This window comes from Podarcis melisellensis, assembly GCF_964234715.1.
Source record: "Podarcis melisellensis genome assembly, chromosome: 8".
NCBI lineage: Eukaryota > Metazoa > Chordata > Lepidosauria > Squamata > Lacertidae > Podarcis > Podarcis melisellensis.
The window spans coordinates 35,209,279-35,234,347 of record NC_138540.1 but is presented as its reverse complement, the minus strand read 5'-3'; the positions used below and the strand labels follow the sequence as shown (position 1 = coordinate 35,234,347).

At 44.7% G+C, this 25,069-nt stretch overlaps 1 protein-coding gene and 1 long non-coding RNA gene across 3 annotated transcripts in view; both read right to left on the bottom strand.

The window, feature by feature from the left end:
* The window catches only part of NKD1 (NKD inhibitor of WNT signaling pathway 1), a 120,786-nt gene extending 116,956 nt beyond the window's left edge, over window positions 1–3,830 (bottom strand). The window contains exons 1-3 of one of the 2 annotated variants that reach the window (XM_081924080.1): window positions 2,911–3,830; window positions 2,723–2,755; window positions 2,212–2,372 (exon numbers count right to left, since the gene is read on the bottom strand). In XM_081924080.1, the coding sequence (XP_081780206.1) occupies window positions 2,212–2,372; window positions 2,723–2,755; window positions 2,911–2,935 (219 nt within the window). In that variant the 5' untranslated portion in view covers window positions 2,936–3,830. The remainder of the gene's footprint in view (window positions 1–2,211; window positions 2,373–2,722; window positions 2,756–2,910) is intronic. The other variant, XM_081924079.1, reaches the window with a different exon arrangement.
* Window positions 3,831–3,968: 138 nt separating this feature from the next.
* LOC309377177 lies at window positions 3,969–24,863 on the bottom strand. Its single transcript, XR_014171469.1, has 4 exons — window positions 24,758–24,863; window positions 14,496–14,662; window positions 10,275–10,378; window positions 3,969–4,138 (listed from the first exon to the last, which is right to left on the bottom strand). It is a non-coding gene; the product is annotated as an uncharacterized lncRNA (long non-coding RNA).
* Window positions 24,864–25,069: the final 206 nt, after the last annotated feature.

The following is a 25,069-nucleotide window of genomic DNA, read 5'->3' as shown; positions in this document are numbered from 1 at the left end:
CAACTCTTTGGAACTCTTTGGAAAGCACATTTGACTTTGAAATAAATATTTAAGTATTTCAAATTAACATCAGGATCCACATATGCCATTAGTCTATGGTTTGCCCTGGTGTTTAAAATACAACTGCTCTCCAACCAATATACTTTGGATTTCCTTTCCATAAAGATGGTTAGTAGAGTTAGTAGAGTATATTAATTACACATACCTGAATTATTGTATTTTTAATGTTTTTTTGGAAGCCGCCCAGAGTGGCTGAGGAAACCCAGCGAGATGGGTGGGAAATAAATAAATAAATAAATAAATAAATAAATAGTATGACTCAAATAGCTGGAGGTAAGGGGAATACATTCATATAATCTAAAAATGAGTTATTTGGCTAAGAATCAGACTCGCATGCTGGCTCAGTTTTAAGTGACGGCTTTCCAAAATATACAGTAACTCCTAAAGCTATCAGAGCAGGAACATTCAATATAGAACAGTTTCCCCCACCTCCAATTTATGGAAGCAGTACTGTACTCACACACTACTAAAAGACTGGACAGCAACTTTCCTTTCACCTAATAAGAGTCCTGATCAGGGGCTGTATATTTTGCTCAGAAGAAAGTAGCAATTACATTAAACTTGGTCACATACACTTTGAAAATAGCCTCTCACCAGGTTACCTATGGCGAGTAAACACCACCTCCAGATGACATGGCACATAAAGTTTGCAAAAGATGGCTCTTTTTAATGCCAGCCACAACTGATGAATACAGGTTCACTAAAATGAATGTGGACTACAAACTTATCTGGACGTGTTTACAAGGCTGCTTTCACAAATGGTGGTTCAATTAAACACTCATCCCACCCACACCCACCACAAAGGAACTTGCTTGCTTCAACCAGAAACACAAGGTAAAATAATCTCATCCAATCAGCAGGGTGCAAACAAAGTGCTATCTTTTCTAATGACTCAGCAGTGTGCAAATGGCAACAGCTCCAGAGTGCAAACCAAACAAAGTATAAGGACAGACATTAAAGTGTAAGAAATAAATCATCATATAGACTGTCACTGAGTCATTATCTGTTCGGGACCAGGACCAATATCTGTTATTACCAAAGACTTTTTACAGTGTTGCCCTGATCATTCCAGCAACATAAAACAAACAAACAAATGAAACCCTTCTCTTATTTTTTATTATCAGAGTACGATCTTAAGACAGAACTAAGTTTTGACCCAATGGGGGGAAAGCGCCATTAGATCTGGGAAGCTTCAATCCACAGGTTTACCTTAGAGACCAATAAACACACAAACATGCACACACACAACTTTCTAAGACCTCCCCCTGCTAACTATGAAAGGCTCTTCCCCAGGTCTGTTTTGAAAGAGAAGAAAAAGCAAAATCCAGATGTTCAGGAAAAGCTTTTTTAAATAACATAACAAAAACTCTTAAAGTGCATTTGCAACCAGCAAATACCAATCTGGCTGAGCAAGGAAGCAGGCTTACTTATGAGTAAGCCCGACTACGTTCAATGGGGTTCCTGCCCATTTAATTGTGCAAAGGACTGCAGTCTGAAGCAACACAATCCCCTCATATCTAAGAGCACTATCAAGGCAAAGCAGCGTGCAAAGCATATAAACAGCGTTTTTTTAAAAAAGGGAAAGATAGATTGCAGATGTTTAAGCAACCAAAAGAACAAACTGGGACACTCAGCAAAGCCTTATAAGAAAGTATCCCATCCGGCTAAGAACTCCAGCGGGGTTGCGGGCACTGAAAAGTTGGCTTTGGGAAGCAAAATGACAAAATGCCAGACAATAAATGAAACCACCTCTCTATTCCTATCTCTCACACACACCAGGACTCTCCTCATCTGTTTTGGTTTCTGAGGACTTCTACAATGGACACTGGAGAGAGAGAGAGATTGTCCATCTGCCCATCCCATTCCTGAAGAGCCATGTTCTTTTCAACACAGGGAAGCAAGGCAGCCGCTTTTCCAGAGCCTGCTTCTGCCCTGCAAGCTTGCAACTCCTTCAAAGGGTGGGCGCACTCAGAAGGCTACTCCCAAAGGCGCAATAACTGAAAGTGGAGCGGGGGCGGAGGGGGAAGATAAGTTTTCATCCCAAAGAGCTCCAACTCAAAGAGAGCCTAGTCTGGAAGAGGTTCAAGCTAGTTTCTGCCTTGATGGTAAGGAGGGGAGCAAGCTGGGTGGAAGGAGGAATTGGGAACTCACCCTGGAACCAGACAGCCTGCAAAGAGCCCGGTGCTGGCAGCCTTGCTGAAGTCCTAGGCTGCTGCCTCCGCTGCTGCTTCCACTGCCAGAGTATTTCTGCTTCACCATCCAGTCCTCCAGCCCTTTCCGAGCCAGCGAGGCGTTCACAGCAAAACTATCACCTGGGGAAGGAAAAGGAAAGCCTCAAGTCAGGCACAGTCGCCACCCTGAAAGGGATCCATCACCACCCCACATACTTCTTTACTTGCCCCCAAACTACCTGCCCCAACCACAACAAAACGAGAGAGAAGGGGAAGGGGAACAGGGAGCAAAAGACTTCGAGAACAGAACCTCTCCTGAGAGCAGAGAACTTCTCTGAGCATCCACCCCAAAATCACTAAAGCACAAACTTTTTCTCCCTTCCCTTTCTCTTTTTTTTACAGGGGCAAAAAGTTGGGGGGGGGGGAGAGAAAGCAAAAAAGGATGGAAGTTCTTATGAACAGGGATAATAATAATTATAAAAACAACATACCTTCTGGGCTTTCTCGAGGTTTACAAACAGCAGCTAGGAAAATCCAGGGTTGGGGAGGGAGAGAGAAAATAAAAACGAGAAGATGGTTAGAGCAGAGTCTTGCATATACGCAGATATCTAGTGAATTCTAACCAAGACCTAGGCTCCTTTCCCTCCCCGCGCCCTGTAAACCGTGCAAAAGAACTTACCATGTTTTGAGTGAAGTTTCCCCATCTCTCGGCATGGATCTGCAAACCCGAGGGCATCGGGAGTGGGCTTCAGGGCTGAGCTGGGGGCATCGCTGCCTGCTTGTTGGCTCTCTTCAACAACAACAACAACAATCTCTCAATTCCAAGAGGGTCCCTTTCCCTTCTTCTTTTTAGAAATCCATGTGCTCCGACCGTCCCCTTTCCTTGATTAAAGCAACGATGGAAAAGAGATGGGCGGGGGGGGAGAATGCACAGAGGAGCAGATCTATAGATAGATAGATGCACACTTGCAGCAGCAGCAAAAGCAGCAAAAGCAGCTCTGAACTCAGCGCCCTGGCTGCGTCTCTCTCCTCTCCTCTCCTCTCCTCCTCGACTCAAGTCTCGCTTGTAACAGAGGCGGTTACAAAAGACCTTACTTCACCCACCGGGGAACATGATTGACACCTCATTGAGATTAGACCACTTGCAGGCAGCCTCTGGATTCCGATTGGAGCGGGGCGGCACATGAAAGGGAAGAAGGATCCTTTTGGAGTCTCCAAAAAAATAAAAGGAGCGGCGGCGGCGGCGGCTCCTTTGGTGTGTTTCATTTCCAGCCAGGCGCAGGCAGCAGAGCTCAGAGCCATAGAGGGAGGCCCCATTCCAGAGATGTCTCTCTCTTTTTCTCTCTCCCTCCTCACTACTTTCTTTCTCTCTCTGTGCGTTTTTTGTGCGTTTGACTAAGTCCCCCACCCCGCTTCCCCATGATCCATCAGCCCCCTGCAACTTTTTGGGGGAGGCCATTCAAGGAGCAGTTCTGGGCGTGCCTACTCGGAAGTAAGTTCAACTCGATTCAAAGGGCATTGCTCTCGAGTAAGTGGATGTAGGCTTGCAGACTTTAGTCTTTTGTTCCCGCTTACTTGGGAGTAAGGCTTGGTTTCTGAGTAGACACGCACAGGGCAGGAGGGGTTGTCAAGGAAGGGTGGGTTTTATTTTATTTTTAAAGCTATTATTACTATTATTCCACCTTCCCTGAACCCCCCAAATGTTGCTTACAATATATTTCAAGAAACGCAAAATGCAGCTGAGGAAATGCGGAAACACGTGCACAATTATAGTTATTTAAATAAATAACTCATTTTGAGGAACTGTTACATAATAATACATTGGTCTATGTTTTTACATTATCCTTCATAATAGTGCTTAGACAAAAATGAGCGCTGCTGGTAGTGTCTTGGAGGAGACGTGCCACCTTTTTTTTAAAAAAGAAGATATTTTGCAAGTTTTTTATTAAATGTACATGTTAAGAAGCACAATCTAATATAAGGAGAAAACAATGGACAAAAACAAAGCACTCAAGTGGGAAACCCTGGTTGTAGGGTATGTAGCTTATCACATTTTTCTACATTCATAAACAGGGCACCTTACACTGCAATGGACATAAAATTCAGGATTATATGGCAATCCCACACTTGCTTGAGTGTACGCCCCACAGAACTAGAACTGCACTGTGTAACACAGTGTAAACGACTGCAATTTAAAACCATCGCTGTAACTTGAGAACACAACATTTTAAAATTATTCTAAAATCTGAGAAGCATAATTAACTATCACACACAAAAAACCTGTTGAAAGAGAAAGGCACAGTGAGTACAAAACCACACACTTACAGAGCATAAATTAAAGGTGTGTATTTAGGCACACACACACAAACACACACACACATATACATAGTACTTAAATATCTGCAGTGGAAGCCCTCTATCTCAAGGTATGTGGGAGGCACTCAACTACAGCTCCCCAGCTGCAAAGATCCTAGCTTAGTGCTAGAGCATCTCCTAGGTCAGCTAAGACTCTACTGGCCTGATTCACGCATCTTACAGATTTGTTTGACATTTTCATTGTAATGCCATTGTCCCGTCCCCCCCCCCCCCGTACACAGCCTTTTTATGTTTTATACAAAAGTGTGGTTTATAAGTGCTTTAAATAAATAAATAGCGCCCAACTAAACCATGGCTGTGTGTATGAATGTGCCTGTGTGCGCGTCGGTACGCATGGTAAAAACTGCATTTGCTTCATTCTTTATCCTTCTGTTTCTGTTCTACCTGGAGCTGAGCCATGCTTGGGCCAATGTTACATGTGAATCTGGGCTTGTGGTTTGTCTTCCCCAGACAATGGGAACCTTGGGGGCATCTTGTGGTTTGTCTGGGGCGAGACAAACCACAAACCCAGGTTCACACATAAGGCTAAGCTTTCAGAGTAGGTGTGAAGCAGGCATATTTTACTGTGCTTTCACACATGAGCATAGCCAGGATTCTTTTTGGGGGGAGGAGAACTTTGTTGGGGGGCAGAACCAACGTGATTGGACAGTTAAGTATTTCTATTGTTTTACTTGATCTAGGGAGGGTAGGTGCCCCCTGTCCCCCTTGGTTACGCCTATGCATTCACACTTAGCCATAGTTTGGCTTAGCATTCCTCACAAACTATTGTGTCAAAAATACTGTGCTAGCTGGACCTGTAGCCTATAATGCACCTTCCTGTATTTCACAGGAAAAGCCACTTGTTTTATTTTTCTGTTACATAAATAATCAAATTTGATATGACTGGCAAAAAATGGGTCACTGAGGGGTAAAATGTTGTTGTTTAATCATTTAGTCGTGTCCGACTCTTTGTGACCCCCATGGACCAGAACATGCCAGGCAGAGGGGTAAAATACTAAACCTATTTTACAGTACATAACAATGTAAACCACCTCAGAGTAAACCAGCTCAGATAATTCTTCAGTAAATCAACTTGGAAAACACAAAAGTTTCCTAGCAGTGAGCTAGGAAAGACCACTATTATGCATTCTCAAGAAGTAGCTTATTCTTCATTTTAATTTGTCTCCATGTTTTCCAAGTTTGGCCATGAGCGCATATGTGGCGTTTATAAATCAAAATTTATTCTCTCCCTGGGCCTGGGCATACAGTTGTTGATGGGGACTCAATATACTTAAGGATTAGCTCCAGGGTTAACAATCCAATTTTCAGATCAACATTTTAAAACAAAACTAGACGTTTTCAGAGATGGTCCAGTGGAAGGTTGGTACTCAGTGCTGGCCCCTCCACTCCCAATTCCACCTGAAATGAAAATCGGGCTGAAATTGGGGGTTTGGTTCAAGTAGAAGCATTTCCTCAAATCAAGGGAAGATTTACAGGTATCCATCTACCTGACCAAGCTCTTTAGCTTAATGAGAAAACTAGGGAAGAAGGGAGTGGCAAGAGTCTTTTCATCTCGTGTAAACAAACAACCAGTTTATTAAGCAGTTTGCATGCACACAGTGGCAAATTACCACTTTGCAAAACTGCTACCTGTCTTCACCCAGACTCACCCTTTGAAGGAATGGAGCAATGCTTAGTATGGCAACAGGTTAACAAACAAGAAGTTCAGGACTACATAGGAAGCTGTCGTCTACTGAGTCAGCCCTTGGGTCCATTTTGCTCAATACTGTCGACACCGGGGGTGGGGGGGAGGTTAGGAGCCCCTGTGTGAAATTTCAGTGGTGGCTCCATTGGGAGCCGTTGCTGCTTCTGCTAGTAAAGCCATGGTAGGGCAAGGGTAGTGGCACCGGAGGTAAGAGAGGATCCACCTGAAGGTGTTTTGGCAGTGGTGCCTTCAAACCAGAAGCCAATCCTGGTAATTCTTCAAAGATTTATTAAACTTTTCTATTGCAGTGGCAATACGGGCAGGGGTACCTTATTGCAGTGGCTGGGGAGTGGAAGTGTAAATTCCCCAGAGGGGTTGGCTTGGCTCCCTCACTTTTAAGCATCAGATAAGATGCTAAAGCCTTTAACGCAGCTGGCTCAGTTATCTCCCTCTGTTACACTGAACTTCATTTTATTCTGCTGTTGGTTTTATCGTATGAAACCAATTTTAGTCATTTGGGCTGTTTTGACTGTGATTTATGTACTCAGTGAACTTTTTAGTAAGCCCCCCTACCTCACAACCCTTTGAGCTTATAAATAAAAGCAGGATATAATTTTTTTAAGAAAGAAAGAAAGAAAGAAAGAAAGAAAGAAAGAAAGAAAGAAAGAAAGAAAGAAAGAAAGAAAGAAATGCAAATTGGCGACTCATTCCCAGAGCAGGTTGGAGGCTTCCCCTTCTGCCATTTCACAAGTTGCATAGGCCTAAGCCAAAGGAAAAGGGCCGCAAAAATGATCAAGGGGTTGGAGAAACTCGCCTCTGAGGGACAGTTAGAATGTTTGAGGCTTTTCAGCTTAGAGAAAAGGCATGTAAGAGGAGACATGATAGATAGGTGTATAAAATTATACATGATATAGAGAAAGTGGAAAGAGCAGTAATACCCCGTGAGGTGGCACAGGTTGGGCACTATTGTTCTTCCAGATTCCCAACACAGTGGGTTGCTGGCGCTTATTGAGAGGGAGATATGAGGGACAGGACACAGGGAACTTGTGTGGAGCAGCGCAGTGGAGCCAATCCGATGTTGCCACCATGCCAAGCTCTCCGCACCACATAAGTACGGGCCACATGTTCTCCTGCAATGATTTTGCAAATTTTTTTGCAGATAAAATCGCTCAGATTCGGGAAGAAGTAGACTCCACCGTGGGAGCAGGGCCGGGGCGGGAGAGTGCTAGAGTCCTGTCTGGTCAAGTTGTGTGGGATCAATTTCAATCTGTTACCTCCGAGGATGTGGACAGGCTGCTTGGACGAGTGAAGCCAACCACCTGTCTCCTGGATCCTTGCCCATCCTGGCTTATAAAAGCTAGCCGGGAAGGACTGGGCGATGGGCTTCGTGGGGTGGTGAATGCTTCCCTCCGTGAGGGAGCCTTCCCAGACCCGCTGAAAGAGGCGGTTATCAAACCGCTTCTTAAAAAACCATCTTTAGATGCGGCCACGATGGCCAATTATCGCCCAGTCTCAAACCTTCCATTCTTGGGCAAGGTGATTGAGCGAGTGGTTGCTGAACAACTCCAGGCACGCCTGGAAGAAGCGGACCATTTGGATCCCTTCCAGTCGGGATTCAGGCCTCATCATGGGACTGAAACTGCCTTGGTCGCACTGGTTGATGATCTCCGGCGGGCTAGGGACAAAGGTGAGAGCTGTTTCCTAGTTCTGCTGGATCTCTCAGCGGCGTTTGATACCATCGACCATGACATCCTTCTGGACCGTCTTGAGGGGCTGGGAGCTGGGGGCACTGTCATACAGTGGTTCCGCTCCTTCCTCCTGGGCCGTGTTCAGAAAGTGGTGGTGGGGGATGAGTGTTCAGACCCCTGGCCGCTCACTTGTGGGGTGCCTCAGGGTTCTGTCCTCTCCCCCATGCTTTTCAACATCTACATGCAGCCGCTGGGAGGGATCATCAGGAGGTTTGGGCTGGGTGTTCATCAGTATGCAGATGATACCCAGCTCTACCTCTCTTTTAAATCAGAACCAGTGAAGGCGGTAAAGGTCCTGTGTGAGTGTCTGGAAGCGGTTGGAGGATGGATGGCGGCTAACAGATTGAGGTTGAATCCTGACAAGACAGAAGTACTGTTTTTGGGGGACAGGAGGCGGGCAGGTGTGGAGGATTCCCTGGTCCTGAATGGGGTAACTGTGCCCCTGCAGGACCAGGTGCGCAGCCTGGGAGTCATTTTGGACTCACAGCTGTCCATGGAGGCACAGGTCAAATCTGTATCCAGGGCAGCTGTTTACCAGCTCCATCTGGTACGTAGGCTGAGACCCTATCTGCCTGCGGACTGTCTTGCCAGAGTGGTACATGCTCTGGTTATCTCCCGCTTGGACTACTGCAATGCGCTCTACGTGGGGCTACCTTTGAAGGTGACCCGGAAACTACAACTAATCCAGAATGCGGCAGCTAGACTGGTGACTGGGAGCGGCCGCCGAGACCATATAACACCGGTCTTGAAAGACCTACATTGGCTCCCAGTACGTTTCCGAGCACAATTCAAAGTGTTGGTGCTGACCTTTAAAGCCCTAAATGGCCTCGGTCCAGTATATCTGAAGGAGCGTCTCCTCCCCCATCGTTCTGCCCGGACACTGAGGTCCAGCTCCGAGGGCCTTCTGGCGGTTCCCTCCCTGCGAGAGGCCAAGTTGCAGGGAACCAGGCAGAGGGCCTTCTCGGTGGTGGCGCCCGCCCTGTGGAATGCCCTCCCACCGGATGTCAAGGCGATGGACAACTACCTGACATTCAGAAGACATCTGAAGGCAGCCCTGTTCAGGGAAGTTTTTAATATGTGACATTTTAGTGTATTTTTCATTTCTGTTGGAAGCCGCCCAGAGTGGCTGGGGAAACCCAGCCAGATGGGCGGGGTACAAATAATAAATTATTATTATTATTATTATTATTATTATTATAACTCTCCCTTGGCCTTGGTATGTTGTGAAGCCAGGAGTGTAATGGTGCACCACCTCACCAGCTACTACTGGGGTAGACATTTCTCTCTCTCTCTTCCCTCCCCCCCCCAATACTGGAATTAGGAATTATTCCATGGAATGGAATGTTGGAAGACCCAGGACAGACCAATAAAAGTACTTCTTCACATAGTGCATAGCTGAGTTTGCTCTCACAAGATTGAGTCGAGACGTCCAGGTCCAGCAACTTGGTTGGCTTTAAAAGAGGATTAGACAAATTAATGGAGGATAAGGCTGTCAGTGGCCACCAGATACAACACTAGCTGCATTCCGCCTCCACATATGGAAGAAGAAGAAGAGGAGGAGTTTGGATTTGATATCCCGCTTTATCACTACCCTAAGGAGTCTCAAAGCAGCTAACATTCTCCTTTCCCTTCCTCCCCCATAACAAACACTGTGACGTGAGTGAGGCTGAGAGACTTCAGAGAAGTGTGACTAGCCCAAGCTTACCCAGCAGCTGCATGTGGAGGAGCAGGGAAGCGAACCCAATTCACCAGATTACAAGTCCACTGCTCTTAACCACTACACCATGCTGGCTAAGGACTATGCCTCTGAGTACCAGCTGCTAGGAATCACAAGTGAGGATAGCACTGTTGCACTTGAGTCCTCGTAGCGGCTTTGCGTTGGCCACTGTGAGAACAGGATGCTGAACTAGATAGGCCCTTGGCTTGATCTAGTAGGGCTCTTCTTGTGTACTTAGGAACTGGTTGTAGGCTAGGTCAGAAACTGGGCCCTACAGCTACAGATACAATATGTTATACGGGAGAATTATCCATCTTTTCTTTTTTAAACAACAACCTTGTGGCTGGTAATTACTTCCCGTTTTATGAAAATTTTGTTTCCTTGCGGGGGGGGGGATTCGGGTAAGAGAGATAAAAGAGAAGCAAAATGCTTATGAGTTCAAATTTTTTTTGAAAGGAAGGAGAGAAGAAAAGAAAAAGAAGAGGGAGGTTTCACTACCTTCCAAGCCATCAACTCACGCTATGCAAAAGAAATCTGGAAACAGGCCCAGCCTAAAACATTCCTGTCTGTTCATTTTCAAAAATTCTATGAAAGTTTCAAAGTGGTTGGATCTGGAGCTCACCTGGAGAAAGCAGAGAAAAGAGATTATGAAATAGCCAAATGCTTCAATTTTTATTTTATTTTAAAAATCCCTTCACAGCTTGCAGTCAGCCCTGAGCCAATAAATAAAACACAGACGACCCTAATGAACAATGATGTTTGATTTCCATAATATTTTAACAAGAGATAATGTGATCCTGTCCTCAGAGATTCCCTAGACATTTTGCATCACACAAATCTTCTTTTCCCCCTGCCTCTTGGCAAAGGCTACAACTATTTCACACCCTGGGTTGCCAAGAAAGGGGGGGGCGAAGGGAGTATGTGGATGTCAGCTGAAAACATTCGATCTGGTGGCAGGTGATCTCACGTTTGGTCCAGGGCCATGAATCCTCTCAGAACCCTGTAACATATTGGATGAATTGGGTCGTATTTCTTCATAGCACACCTTCATGGAGGTAAGGTTTGTCTGGAGTAGGTGGAACTCTTTTCTAGCTGAGCTCCCACCCTTATCCCATGATTGCTGCATTCCCACCTCTGTATTCAGAAATGTTCATAGAAAGTTGCCACATACAGTGGTGCCTCGCAAGACGAAATTATTTCGTTCCGCAAGTCTTTTCGTCTTGCGAGTTTTTCGTCTTGCGAAGCACGGTTTCCCATAGGAATGCATTAAAAATCAATTGATGCGTTCCTATGGAAACCGCCTTCAGACCAGGTCCGGGGACAGTCTGTCCCCCGACCTCTTCTGAAGGCCGGCGGGGGGCAAAAGTCTTTGCGAAGCAAGCCCATAGGGAAATTCGTTTTGCGAAGCGCCTCCAAAACGGAAAACCCTTTCGTCTAGCGGGTTTTTCATCTTGTGAGGCGTTCGTCTTGCGGGGCACCACTGTACAAGGTCAGAAAAGATGACTGATGGTGGCTCTCCATTGTTTCAGGTAGGGTTCTCTCCCAGCCCTACCTGGAACTGCTGGGTATTGAATCTAGGACTTTCTGCATGCAGAGCATGTACCCTACCACTGAAAAGAAAAGGAAATAGGAAAAGAAACAGCCAGTTGAGAGCCAGTGGGGTACAGTGATCATAGTGTCAAACTAGGAGACTAGGACTCAAATTCCCACATAGCCATGACATTCCCTGGTTGACTTTGGGTAAATCACTTTCTCTCAGCCTAACCTGACTCACAGGTTTGTTTTAAGGATAAGTTTGAGGTGTGTGGGGGGGAGAGAACCATGTGCATCACTTTACTCCTTGGAGGAAAGATTGGGTATAAATCTATTTTCATTGCTACTGGCACTATGATGATGATCTCTTTATTTATTTCATAAAATTTCTATACCGTTTGATTGTAAAAAAGCCTCAAAGCACTTGACAAGATAATAAGACACTGGCATTTTCAATTAAAACACTCAGAAAACTACAAATCAGCAATAGACTAAGAACATGCCAGCATCCTAAAGAACTAGGTAGGCTTGTCTAAGCAATGTTTTTCAAAAGTGCCAAAAAGAATACAAAGTGAAGGTGCCTGTCTGATATTGATAGTGGGTGCCGCTACACTAAAATATTGATTTCTTGCAGTTGTGGAATAATACAGCTCTGGAGCTGCGGCAGTGTGTTTTCCTGCCATTGTTTCCAATTGGAGGGAAGTTGTTAGAACACAAAAGAGATAAAGAGATGGGATGTGCAAAAGCACTGCTCTGTCCTTACATCCGCCTTGCCGGCATGGGCTCAGAAGGGCGTTGGATAGGGCATTTCAACTGCCTTTGGTTCTTTCCCCCTCCCTCCCCTGCTGGAGGGTCGCAGCCTAAACGTATCAGTGAAAACAATTCCTCACATACAGTAAAATCCTGAGGCCTTAACTCTGTATTTGTTCAGGCATCTTCCGGCTTCAATGGAATTCGGACCAAAGGATGTCAAAAACCAAGCAGGCTCTGAGGATTGGAGGAGCTGGGTGGGGGGTGTCACAGTATAATTACAATGACGTTTCGTAACCACAGGGTCTTTCAAATACACAAAGTCTTTTGTTTCTCTCTCTTCTTCTTCTTCTTCTTCTTCTTCTTCTTCTTCTTCTCCTCCTCCTCCTCCTCTCCCCCCAATTTCAATGGAGCATGTTAAGAAGTGATGTGTAGTAAAATATCAGAGTAAAGCACACCATTCATAAAACTGTAATAATGATTAAAGGGGCCTCTCATGTAACCCTGTGACCGCAGTGGAATTTTTTCGAAGGGTTGAAATCTGTGACGCAGACGGAGGGGTGGCTGTTGTTTTTCCCCCCATTGCCCTTTCATTAGTGCAGAGCGCGCAAAAACTCTTGCAAAGGGGCTGACGCTGAAAGAAAGCCCTTTTGAACCCCTCATGCAATATAAACCTGTTCCCATCTGATGATGGGAAATTAAATTTGTGCCAGAGTTAAAATAACGCAAAAAGATCGCACTCTTGAACTTTTACATGCTCATTAAGAGAGAGAGAGAGATTATTTGTAGTAGAAAACGTATGCGTGTAGATCTGGAGGGGGGAAATAAATGTATAAATAATGTTTGGAAGAAAGGAAATTGCTTTCTTGCTGCTCTGGAAAGAAAGGGGAGCTGAGAAAGAGGAAGGAAGCTGTACAAAACACACACACAGGCAGCATGAGTTTGCTATTGTCTGCACTGGGGATGACTGTTCTATGGTTTGATTGTTTGAAAAGCTGCCATCTGATTTTAAAAATTGGCATATCCAGCACCAGCTGGATGTCAAGGGCCCCAGTTGCTCTGAAGGGCCCCAGGTTAGCCTGCTCCAGCTTTGTCAGCTCGCTGAGTCCCTGGCTGGCCCTTTAAACTGGGGGCAGCAGGACAAGGTGCCACTTTTGGTTTGGCTCCCATCGGCAGTGACCACCTACCATTTAAATATACATAAAATGCAATGCCCCATTCTACAGATCTATGAACATTTCCCATAGATCTATGGACTGATGCAGTTCAGTGTTCAGAACCAGCAGACCTTTTGAATGCCATGTGTGGAATTATTTATGGCATTTGTATGCTGCCTCCCCATAACATAAAGTTCTCTGAATGGTGTATAATAAATATGTGAAAAACACTTAGAATCCTAGAATTGTAGAGTTGGAAGGGAACCCAAGGGTCATCTAGTCCAACCCCTTGCAGTGCAGGAATCTTTTGCCCAAGGTGGGGCTCAAACCCTGAGGTTAAGAGTCTCGTGTTTTGCTATCTGAGGTATCCCACCTACAAAAAGTGAAATAGAAAACCAGTAAGATGAGAAGTAAAGAGATAGAACTTGCTGCACCCTGAAAATGAATAAGAGATTTAAAAAACAAAGGCCCATGTCACCTAAGTCATTTAAAAGCTGAAAACATAAGAAACTGTCTTAAATGGGTCCACTGGTCCATGTAGCTCATTAATGTCTACAGTGATGGACGGTGCTTTCTTGGGTTCCAGGCAGGAGTCTCTCCCAGATCTTGAGGAACAGAACCTGGGACCTTCTGTATGCGAAGCAGGTGCTCTATCACTGAGCTACAGACCTTCTGGGTAAATCTGGCACTGACCTGGCCTATCTTTAGAACATATTTCTAGATTAATGAAAGGACCATGGTTTATTCCAACAAGGCAGTTCTTACAATGGCCCAGTCCCTCTCCACCATTCACTAAAATATACAAAATTTAAAAAATACAAAGACTTGTAGACATAACATAAATATGTACTATTAAGATTTTCCAGCTGATTATACTCAAAAAGGAAAAACCAGGACACCCCAAAAGTTGTTACAAAAACACACAAAAAACCCCACAATTTTTTTATTGACTTGCCTAAGATCCAGGACAAAGCACTGCCTTTCAGAAATTCCCCTGGGATGTCGATTCCACTTTTGAAATCCCGGTAATGTCTGGGAAAATCTGGATGTATGGCAGCCCTAATTATACCTCAGATGCAGCTCCTTAGATCATGTATAGGGTATGCACTTTCCCCCATACAAGGCAAGATAGGAGATCCATTATTGTAGCGTTAGTTAGGCATAACTGGCCAAATGTCAATTCCCTAAACACTGCTGCAGTGCTAGAAGACCAAACGTATGTCTATGGAATCCCATTCTAAGCTACATTGTGCTCCTGTGATGTTACACTGTGCTCTGCAGGGGTGACACTGAACTTACAATGGAGCGAAGTCCATGCTTGCTTATTTATTACATTTGCATTGTGTCTTTTTTTCCATGGAGCTCAGGGTTCCCAGGTGGTCTCCCATCCAGATGCTGACCAGACCCCGACGTGCTTAGCTTCAGAAATGATGCTGCATCATGTGCCTTCACACCATTCCTTGGGGCTATAAAGTCAAAGAAAACACGGACCCTCGAAACTTCATAACGGAAATGAACTAGAATGAACACAAAACAAAGGTGATTCAGTGTCCTGGGTTTGCTTCTCATCCCCCAAAGAACAACAGAAAAGAGATGGAGTTTCATTTTTCTTCAAGGGAGGGAACCCCAAGAAAAATAATTTATCACTATCACCTTCTAGTAATACAATGAGTAGGCACACATTTATTGGAATATGGGGAGGACATTATGTAGTCTGCCTCCTGACCCAGCCAGAAGCGAGAAATGTGGTATTAATAATTAGTAGTGCTGTCTCCTGATTAAACAAATATTTGACAGTCTGTTGGAAGCAATTGGAAGGATTTCAACAATTATATTACATTCCCAGAAACTGACAGTAAAATTGTGATGCTAGAGATCCTCCAAAAGGGTCTTACAGTACCCAGAATTATCTGAGGGAGGAAATAATAATAATAATATAATAATATTTTTTTATTTATACCCCGCCCTCCCCAGCCATGCGCTTTAAATGTATATTATGTACTCGACCTTAGCATGTAGCTTGCTCCCAGCTCATTTGTTAATAGACTGAAGGATATGTCATATTCTACCTATAAGTAGTGGCTTACGGAAGACTCATAGCAACAAGAATATGAAATAAATATAGGAGGAAAAGCAGAAAGTTCCTTTGACTAACCGGCCCTGTAGGTTCCTTTGTTGAAACCAGGTGACAATCTGTCATCAAATACATGGGGTCAAAGAGGTACTACTAAGGTGATGATATAACCACACTTTTATGTACGGCAGACAGATCAGGCAAAAACATTTCACTGTAATCAAAGGGATCCGCATTTTATCCTAAAACAATCTCAGGCTCCGATGAGAGAGAGAGAGAGAGAGAGAGAGAGAGAGAGAGAGAGAGAGAGAGAGAGAGAGGTGTCCTGAGACAGCTGCTCTTTTCACATTACAGGAGGAAGGATAGCAACCAGAGAACCAGAGAATTTTAATGAAGACAGTACAGTACTTGGGTGCTTTGTAAGTGAACCTCTCCAGAAGCTCACAGAGCAAAAAGGGAAATGAGTTGTTAAAACTCACTTTGTAGTGATGCATTAGTGACCCATTCTCTGCAGAAAGTTAATTCTTGGTAATATGTTGTGATGGTGAAAATTTAGAGATTTCTCAGGAAACAGAAACTGTGGCAGCAGCCCTTTCAAAAACATTAAGTAGCTGAGCTGACTGTGATGGTGCACCTTCCGTTTTCTTCTTCCGTTATCTTATTCATTTTGCTTTTATTTCAACCCACATTAATGCAAGTGCAGCTCCTTTGCTTATTCTGGTTCCTGCTTCTCTGACATCCCCCCACACCTCTGGCTGCTGATATGTTTTCCTCTTTCCTGAAGTACAGTGGTATCTCAGGTTAAGTACTTAATTCGTTCCGGAGGTCCATTCTTAACCTGAAACTGTTCTTAACCTGAAGCACCACTTTAGCTAATGCGGCCTCCCGCTGCTGCCACGCCGCCGGAGCACGATTTCTGTTCTCATCCTGAAGCAAAGTTCTTAACCTGAGGTAATATTTCTGGGTTAGCGGAGTCTGTAACCTGAAGCGTATGTAACCTGAAGCATATGTAACCCCGAGGTACCACTGTAATGATATGAGTGATCCCACCCAATCAGGGACCACGCACTCAACATGACGATGCTCCAGTGCCACACTATATAGGCCACATTCACAGCATACATTTAAAGCACGATGGCACCACTTTAAACACTCATGGTTTCCGCCCAAAGAATTCTGGGAGCTGTAGTTTGTTAAGGGTGCCAAGAGTTGTTAAGACGGACACACACACACCATGGCTACAGTTCCCAGAGTCAACCATCCCCTCTTCACAGGGAAGTCTAAGAACTGTAGCTCAGTGTGGGGAACAAGGAGTCTCCAAACAACTCTTAGCACCCTTAACAAACTACAGCTCCCAGACCCCCCCCCTTCACCACAAAACAACTCTAAGCCATCAGCCAACAGACCAGTCTTTCTTTAAGCTATATGGGACATCAGATAATCTCATTCATCGAATGCATTACTTTAAAAAAAAACAACCCACCCAGAAACGCTAGGATTATTTATTTATTTATTTAAAACAAAATGTTCCAATTCAAGTCTTGTTTTCTCCCTGCTTCCTGCAAGTATTTTTGCTGAAATGAGGTTTCCTCCCTTAACTTCTTACTGTTATTTGCTGAGAAAGTAGAAAACTTAACTTTCACCAGCAATCATGCATGGTATATTACGATGAAAACAAAAGAAAAATTGGGAGTTGGGGAATGGGGGGGGGGGGGTTGGAACTAGCAGTTCCAGGACTTCAATAATCCTTTAGCATCTAAAGAAATGACAAGGGAGGAAGTTTTAATATAGATGAGGCTTTTTTTATTTGCATTTCTTAACAATAAGGGTGGTTTATACTCCACCTGGCGTCTTTTCTCACATCACCTTTTATGAGCTTCTCTCCGAGACAAGTATCTTTGTACAAAGGGTTTCCTCTCCCTCCCTCTCCTCCTGTTCTAACTCTCTACCAGGCTTCAGTATACAAGCACAAAGGAAGCATTGAAAGAAACACAGTAGGACATCTCCTTTGATCTTATGTTCTAATAACTTGTGTATGTTTGTGTCCAAAAACAATGCTCAGAGGGTGTTTCACTCCCCCCCCCCTTCTCTAGTGAACTGGTTGCTTGTTGCCTCTGCCACCACTGAAAGGAAAGGGTTTTCATCACAGGGCAAGAGTTAAACATTTAATTTTAGCCAGGCAAAAGTGGGTTGTTGTTATTTTTAATACAAATGAAAGCGCGTGAACAAGAGACTGTAAATGCTAATAATTGCTTTAGTGTCTGCAGAAAAGCATCTTCAGACTGACAGCAGATGTGGGATCAGTTCACGTATGTCCCGTCTGCCACTTGATGGCTCCAGATCCAGTGGTGAGGAACTTCGGAAATGAGCCCTAGCAAATCCAAGCACTGCAGATACAGGGAACGGACTGGGGCTCAGTGGTTAGAGCACCTGATTGGCATGCCGAAGGTCCCAGGTTCAATCTCTGGCATTTCCAGGAAGGGCTGAGGAGAGACTGCCGCTAGCAAAGAGCAAAAAGCAGGACAGACAAGAAGCCAGCTGGCCTCTGCAGAGGTCTGTCACCTACTGCCTGGGGGATAAAAACACACTAACAGGTAGGAATGGGTGGCCCAAGCTGAGAAAAGTGAGGCAAGTAGGACGAGGCAACCAAAATGACCCTGAGGATAAAGCGACTCAACTATGAAGATTGCAGCATTTCTTAGTTTAGAGAAAAGGCGAGAAAGCAGCAACATGATAGAAGTTTATAAAATTATGCATGGAATGGAAAGAGTGGATAGAGGAAGGTTTTTCTCCCCCTCTCGTAAAATAGAACTAATGAAACTGAATGTTGGAAAATTCAGGATAACTTAAAAGAAAGTACTTCATCACACAGCGTAAAGATGAACTGTGGAGCTTGCACCCAGAGGAAGCAGTGACAACCACCAACTTGGATGGCTTTAAAAGAGATTGGACAAATTCATGGGGACAAGACTCTCAATGGTTACAAGCCATGATGAAGGAAATACTAATTGTTGGAACTGCAAGATGGGAAAGCATTGTTGCGCTCAGGTCCCGCTTGCAGGCTTCTCACAGGTGTCTGGTGGTCGGCCACTGTGAGAACAGGATGCTGGACTAGACAGGCCACTGTAATGTCATCATTCATCTATCCAAGTGTTGTGGACCCACTCTTGCTCTGTGGCCCCTCCAGGAACTGCTTCCTCTTCCACATGGGGCCGGGGGGGGGAACCCCCCCACAGGGTGGTACAGAGAGTGAAAAAGCTGTGCAATACTGAAAAGTGAGCCAGCTTCTGGCACTGACTCACCCTGCAATCAGATCTGTCTCTGCCTACCACGGGCTGCGGCATGGTTGTCTATGCCTCATGATGGGGGGTAGTTCCTGTTTGTGGAATGCCCTCCCTGGGCATGCACTTCCCTCATTGCCAATTTGTAGGATAAATTTAAAGGCATTCTTGTTTAATAGCTGAGAGAGACTGGCCACTTGATGGTATGGTATTCCTTTGTAAATGTTTTTAGATGTTCTTTTTATGTTTTAAATGTGTTTTTATTTCATTTTAAGATATATGTTTTGATGTTTGCTCCCCTGGGTTCTTTGGGAGGAAGGGTGGGATACAAATTGATTAATGAATACACTCTTGGGGGGGGGGGATTCCCCATTCCTGCCTCCAGGAATTTACCTAGCTAACTCTTAAGTCCAAAGTTGTTGTAGGACTCATCCACACTTCCTCTTGTCCTGCTGCTTTTCCCCATGGAAAATCACTCTTTAGCGCTTAGTTGGAGCAAACAGCAATTCAGGTTTTCTCCAGAGGTTTTCTCCAATTTAACACTAAAAAGTGGGTCTTTCCTGAGAAAAGAGCGGGGCAAGGGGGAAATCACTCAGACTCATGCTTTCTAGGCGCAGAACAAGGGGAAATGTGGATGAGCTTGTAATCCATGCCTAACTTTTCGTGGAGGGGTAGAAACATGGGTGGCATTCTTAGGCACATGTTTTTGGAAGTGATCTCTACTATTTATGTATGAGTAAACATGCACCGCTCACTGGAAGGACAGATTGTGAAGCTGAGGCTCCAGTACTTTGGCCACCTCATGAGAAGAGAAGACTCCCTGGAGAAGACCCTGATGTTGGGAAAGATGGAGGGCACAAGGAGAAGGGGGCGACAGAGGACGAGATGGTTGGATAGTGTTTTCGAGGCTACCAGCATGAGTTTGACCAAACTGCGGGAGGCAGTAGAGGACAGAGGTGCCTGGCGTTCTCTGGTCCATGGGGTCACGAAGAGTCGGACACGGCTAAACGACTAAACAACAACAACAAACATGCACCAGATTTCACTGCACATCTCTAACACCTTAACATAGCTGCCAAGTGTCCCTTATTTGAAGGGACAGTCCCTTATTCCAGCGCCATGTCCCGCTGCTGTCCCTTATTGATGGATGTCCCTTAAATGTCCCTTAAATGATGTCCCTTAAATTTCAAAGGAAGCAGCTCCTCTCCCTCCCTCCCTGCCGGCCAGGGAGGAGGGAGGCTCCAACTGTGTTGCTTGGCTGTGTTGCTCATCCAATAAGAAGTCTAAGAATGACGGGGGTGGAGCTTGCATGCCTTGTGTGTGGCTAGTTAATGCAAGCTGAGGGGGGTTTTGAATGCTGGATGCCATTTTGTTGCACGTGCTGCTGCAAACTTTGCAGTGCAAAGCCAAGCCGGGGAGCCATCTTAAGTTGAGGCTGCATAGGCCTTGTGGTGCATGTGATTCAGATTCTATTCAGTTGAACCTCTGGTTACAAAGTTGGTTGGACAGTGTTCTTGAAGCTACCCAGCATGAGTTTGACCAGACTGCAGGAGGACAGGAAGACTGGAGTGCCTGGAACAGGTGAGGCTGCAGGTCCCTTATTTTCAAGGCTGCTGGTCCCTTATTTTCAAGGCTGCTGGTCCCTTATTTTCAAATCTGTAAGTTGACAGCTATGCACCTTAATGGCCTAAATAAGAAATAGCCAATGTAGAGCCCTCCATATGTTGTAATCCAGCAACATTTGGAAGGTACCACATTGGCTACACTTGGTAACCTAAATTATGCTTCTGTAGTTTATATTGTGCTACACTAGATGCTGCATCATTGTTGAGTTTATTTTTTTTGTTTCTTTTTTATATATTGCATTTTATTGTACTGCAATTATATAGTTAATTCTCATATATCATATTTTGTTGTATTACAATTTGTATTCCATACAACATATAATAAATAAAATAAAAACACAATTAAACAATAGGAATTTTAAATATGATGGCTGCACCATCTCCCATCTTCAACCACAAACCTGCAGACATGCATACACACTATACCTTCAAAGCACATTCAATATGCATTTCCCCTCCTGCAAAGAATTCTGGGCACTATAGTTTGTTTTGGGTTGCTAGGAATTGTAACTCTATGCCCAGGGCCCAGAATTCTTTGTGGGAAAGCATATGCTTCAAATGTGCTTTAAAGAACAACCTTATTTCCTCATGCTATACTTGCATGAGAATTAGCATTCTCATATTATGTTCTACACCATTTATTTTATTTAATAGGATTTAGGTAAAGGTAAAGGTACCCCTGCCCGTGCGGGCCAATCGTGTCCGACTCTGGGGTTGCGCGCCCATCTCGCTTAAGATGCCGGGGGCCAGCGCTGTCCGAAGACACTTCCGGGTCACATGGGCAGCGTGACAAGCTGCATCTGGCGAGCCAGTGCTATACTTGCATGAGAATTGGCATTCTCATATGATGTTCTACACCATTTATTTTATTTAACAGGATTTAGGTAAAGGTAAAGGTACCCCTGCCCGTGCGGGCCAGTCGTGTCCGACTCTGGGGTTGCGTGCCCATCTCGCTTAAGATGCCGGGGGCCAGCGCTGTCCGAAGACACTTCCGGGTCACATGGGCAGCGTGACAAGCTGCATCTGGCGAGCCAGTGCAGCACACAGAAACGCCATGTACCTTCCTGCTAGTAAGCGGTCCCTATTTATCTACTTGCCCCCCGGGGTGCTTTCGAACTGCTAGGTTGGCAGGCGCTGGGACCGAGCAACGGGAGCGCACCCTGCCGCGGGGATTCGAACTGCCGACCTGACGATCGGCAAGTCCTAGGCGCTGAGGTTTTACCCACAGCGCCACCCGCGTCCCTGACAGGATTTATATACCGCTTAATCATCAAAACTTCTAAGGATAGACAAAGTTCCCTGAAACCAGCTGGCAACCCTGACTCAGCTGGTCTCTTCTTGCTTTGTAAGAGCAAAACTGCTTTGAAAGCATATTTTTTTTCATTACAACAGCACTTGCTGCAACCAGCCGCTCTTAGAGAAAAGAGGCTTATGTTGCCTTGACTTCTCCTCTGAATTCAGTGTAGATTTCAAGCCTAGGCTGAATATCTGACCTACCAAAGGGGTGGGTGAATGAGCCTTACATTTAGAGTATACAAAACAGATGACTTGTCTATTTTTCTTGTTTCTAAGAGAGATCTAATTTGGTTCAAGAACAAGTCCATGGGTTCTTTTCCAGAAAGAAATAGCATTTTCAAATATACATACACACAGAAAAAGCCACAAAGGAAGTCTTCAGATTCATACTTTTCAACCTTCTCAGCAGGAACAAACACACAAACACACACACACACACAAACAAACAAACAAACAAACACACATTCATCCGCAAACCATATTAGAAAGCAGGAGATGATGCTGTCCTTTCAGAATAATGTAGCAAAGATGACCCAAGAGGCTCTCTGAGCTGAATAACGAATTGAAACCCAGAACACAATATGCTTGTAATGCAATACCAATAAAGGAAAAGCATATATAATGTTTTATTTCTTTCATTTCGCAACACTGTATAGGAGGTGGAATTAATTCCCAGGCTCTCAAACCAGAAAATGAATACTATAAACAGTCAGCAGGCGTAAGAAGAAAAGCGGGGGTTCTTAAGAGTAATGCAGATGCCCTACCCCACATTTAGGGTGCTGCTTCCCTGCCCCCCCTTCCAGATCTGCAAGGGCTCAGGCTGTGTATCGAATCAGGGGACCTGCGCCTTACACCAAGACTTGTCTCAGTCACATTCAACACCAGCCACGCCGAATGCAAACACAATTAGAGCATTCAGGATAAGACAGTAGGAGATTCCCTTTGATGTCGGGATAAATTGAGAATCTGCATGGTTTTGTCTGAGATGACAACCGTCCCAGGTTTTCTAATGGGTATCTAATGGTAAAAGAGAATTTTATGATGCTCATTAATTACCAAACTGTCATGTGCTCCTGGCAGAAAGAAAGTAATCCTCTTCCCCCAGATTAGACAGCCACCACAAAGGACTTCAAAGAACTTGCACACCCCTCCCCTGAGAACTGCCTTGCGTAAACCTCACGGCTCTAATGAAAAGCAGGGGAACAGTTGACAAACTCTTCCTGTTACATGAGCAGCACATTTCAACTGGCAGCTGAGGGTATTATTCCTTAGCCAGTTAATGCGCGCACAGACACACAGAGCGAGGGGAGAGAAAAAAACTTTTGGTAGGCCTCCAAGACGTTCCAAAATGCACCCTCAACCTTGCAAGCTGCCCTGTTTGCACCATGCTTCTACTTTCAAAACCAGAAGATCGTTTGCATCAAGATTATTTCAAAGATTGGTGATGAAAGATAGGGTCTGCTGGTGATCTTGCTGGGGCCTGGATTGAGGTGTGGGGTTTTTTTGGTATCTAGAGACAGGATGGTACAAGGCCTAGTTCCCATTCCTTTATATTTTACGGGTTTTCTGGGGTGCCCATATACTCAACTCAGATGATATGAACATCCTTAACTGCGTGAATATATATATGCAGACATACAGATCCTAGTATGCAAATCTGTCGCCTCACATGACAGCAGTAGTCCGTGTGTGCAAATGGGGCATCCAAGTAGTAACATGGGGAACCAATGCCATACAGAATAAGGTGTTCAGAAGCTGAACAAAAAAGAGGGTGAGGGGCACCAAGGATCCTCCTTGCCTGAAGCATCTTGTGATGAATGAGGAAATGCAAGAGCTATGGAAGAGGACCATGATGTTTTGGCTGAGCTCAGAGAGGAGGAACTCAAGAACAGAGTGCACAGAATCATAGAATCATAGAGTTGGAAGAGACCACAAGGGCCATCGATTCCAACCCCCTGCCAAGCAGGAAACACCATCAGAGCACTCCTGACATATGGTTGTCAAGCCACTGCTTAAAGACCTCCAAAGAAGGAGACTCCACCACACTCCTTGGCAGCAAATTCCACTGTCAAACAGCTCTTACTGTTAGGAAGTTCTTCCTAATGTTTAGGTGTACAGTACTGTACAGTACTGTCCTGAGACGCCCAAAGCCAAATTGGGTTTTGAAAATATTTTGCACTGCTTTCAGAAGATGTTCAGAGCTGAACCATATTTGTATTTGTTATCGTTGTTGATCATAGGTGTTTTTACTCCAAGCAGATTTCCAGGGTGCTTTATGAATTAGCAATGGCAAGCTATACTGTGTGCTGCCCTTTCAGGACTGCACTATTTCTCAGTCTAGATGGTGTATATCTGATTTTCTTCCCATGTCAAAGAATAAAAATTAAAATCCCTGCCTATAGCAAGGTAGCATGTCAAAATAAATAAAAAAACTAACCTACCTAGAAGTGTTAGTTTTCTACACACAGGGAATTTTTGGCGTGGAAAAGTATTCAGCAACATCATCCCCCATAGAGACTTTAGTGACACATTGTCAGGAGGACTATACCACATGCTCCCCAGCTCCCCATGTGCCTGTGTAAATTATTTTGTCACATGAAGGCGGTAGGGATGTGCATCACATTTGGACGAATCCTGAATCTCAGCGCATCTCAGGGGCATTTTCAGCATGTCAGAGATGAAGTGGGATCTTTACAAGGTGGCAAAAGTCAAAGTGAGGACCCTTGAAATTCTGCATTAGCACCTCGGTGATTGAGACATCAACAAAATGTTGCAGACAAGCATCTGCTAGAGGTAAAAGGAGGAGTTCATCTTGTGGTTTCATCCAGCAGGGTAATTCCAATCCATCCTCTGGCAAAACTCTAAAACTCCTCATGGACTCATGAGGTAATTATTTTTTTCTTTCAAACTATAGCTATTTAGAAGGACTAACTGCTCTTGTAAATGCCACCACATATACAAGCCTACACTTGGTTTTGTAAACCGCTTTGAGGTTTTTTCCCCCTTATCAAGCAAGTGTATATAAATAATATTAAATAAATAAGTTACCCCTGGTGTATTGGGGGGGCGGTTTTGCAGGGAAGAACCTGTTTTTGATTCCTCATTGGTGGTGGGGGGACTCCTGAGGGTATTAGTATTTATACATTTATTTGACTGTGGCCTTCTGAGGCTGTTGCCTTGGAAATGCTCCCCTGATCTTCCAGGCCTCGGTGAGAGTTCCAAGGCAGCTCTCCAAAGAGGAACATTTTCACCCTGAAATTCCAGCACCACCATTGGTTTACTCACATCCTTGTCTGTTCTGAGGAGAAGTGTCGAATCTCTTCAAAGAAATGACCCAGTAACTTGATGCATTCCTCACCAGCCACCTTACTCCTTGAGTCCCTTAAGTCTCAGAGGGAACTAACACAGGTAAACTGAAGGTCTGAGGGAATCATTTTGTGGCCGCTCAACGAAGAAGGAACACACTCGGTGTTCAGGTAACTACAATCTGACACACCAAATGTGGTGGTTTCACCAAATGCAGCGAGAGAGAAAGAGGGAGTGTGACTCCCATTTGATGGGTATTATGGGAGCCCAGCCAAAAAGCCTCAGCGCTCT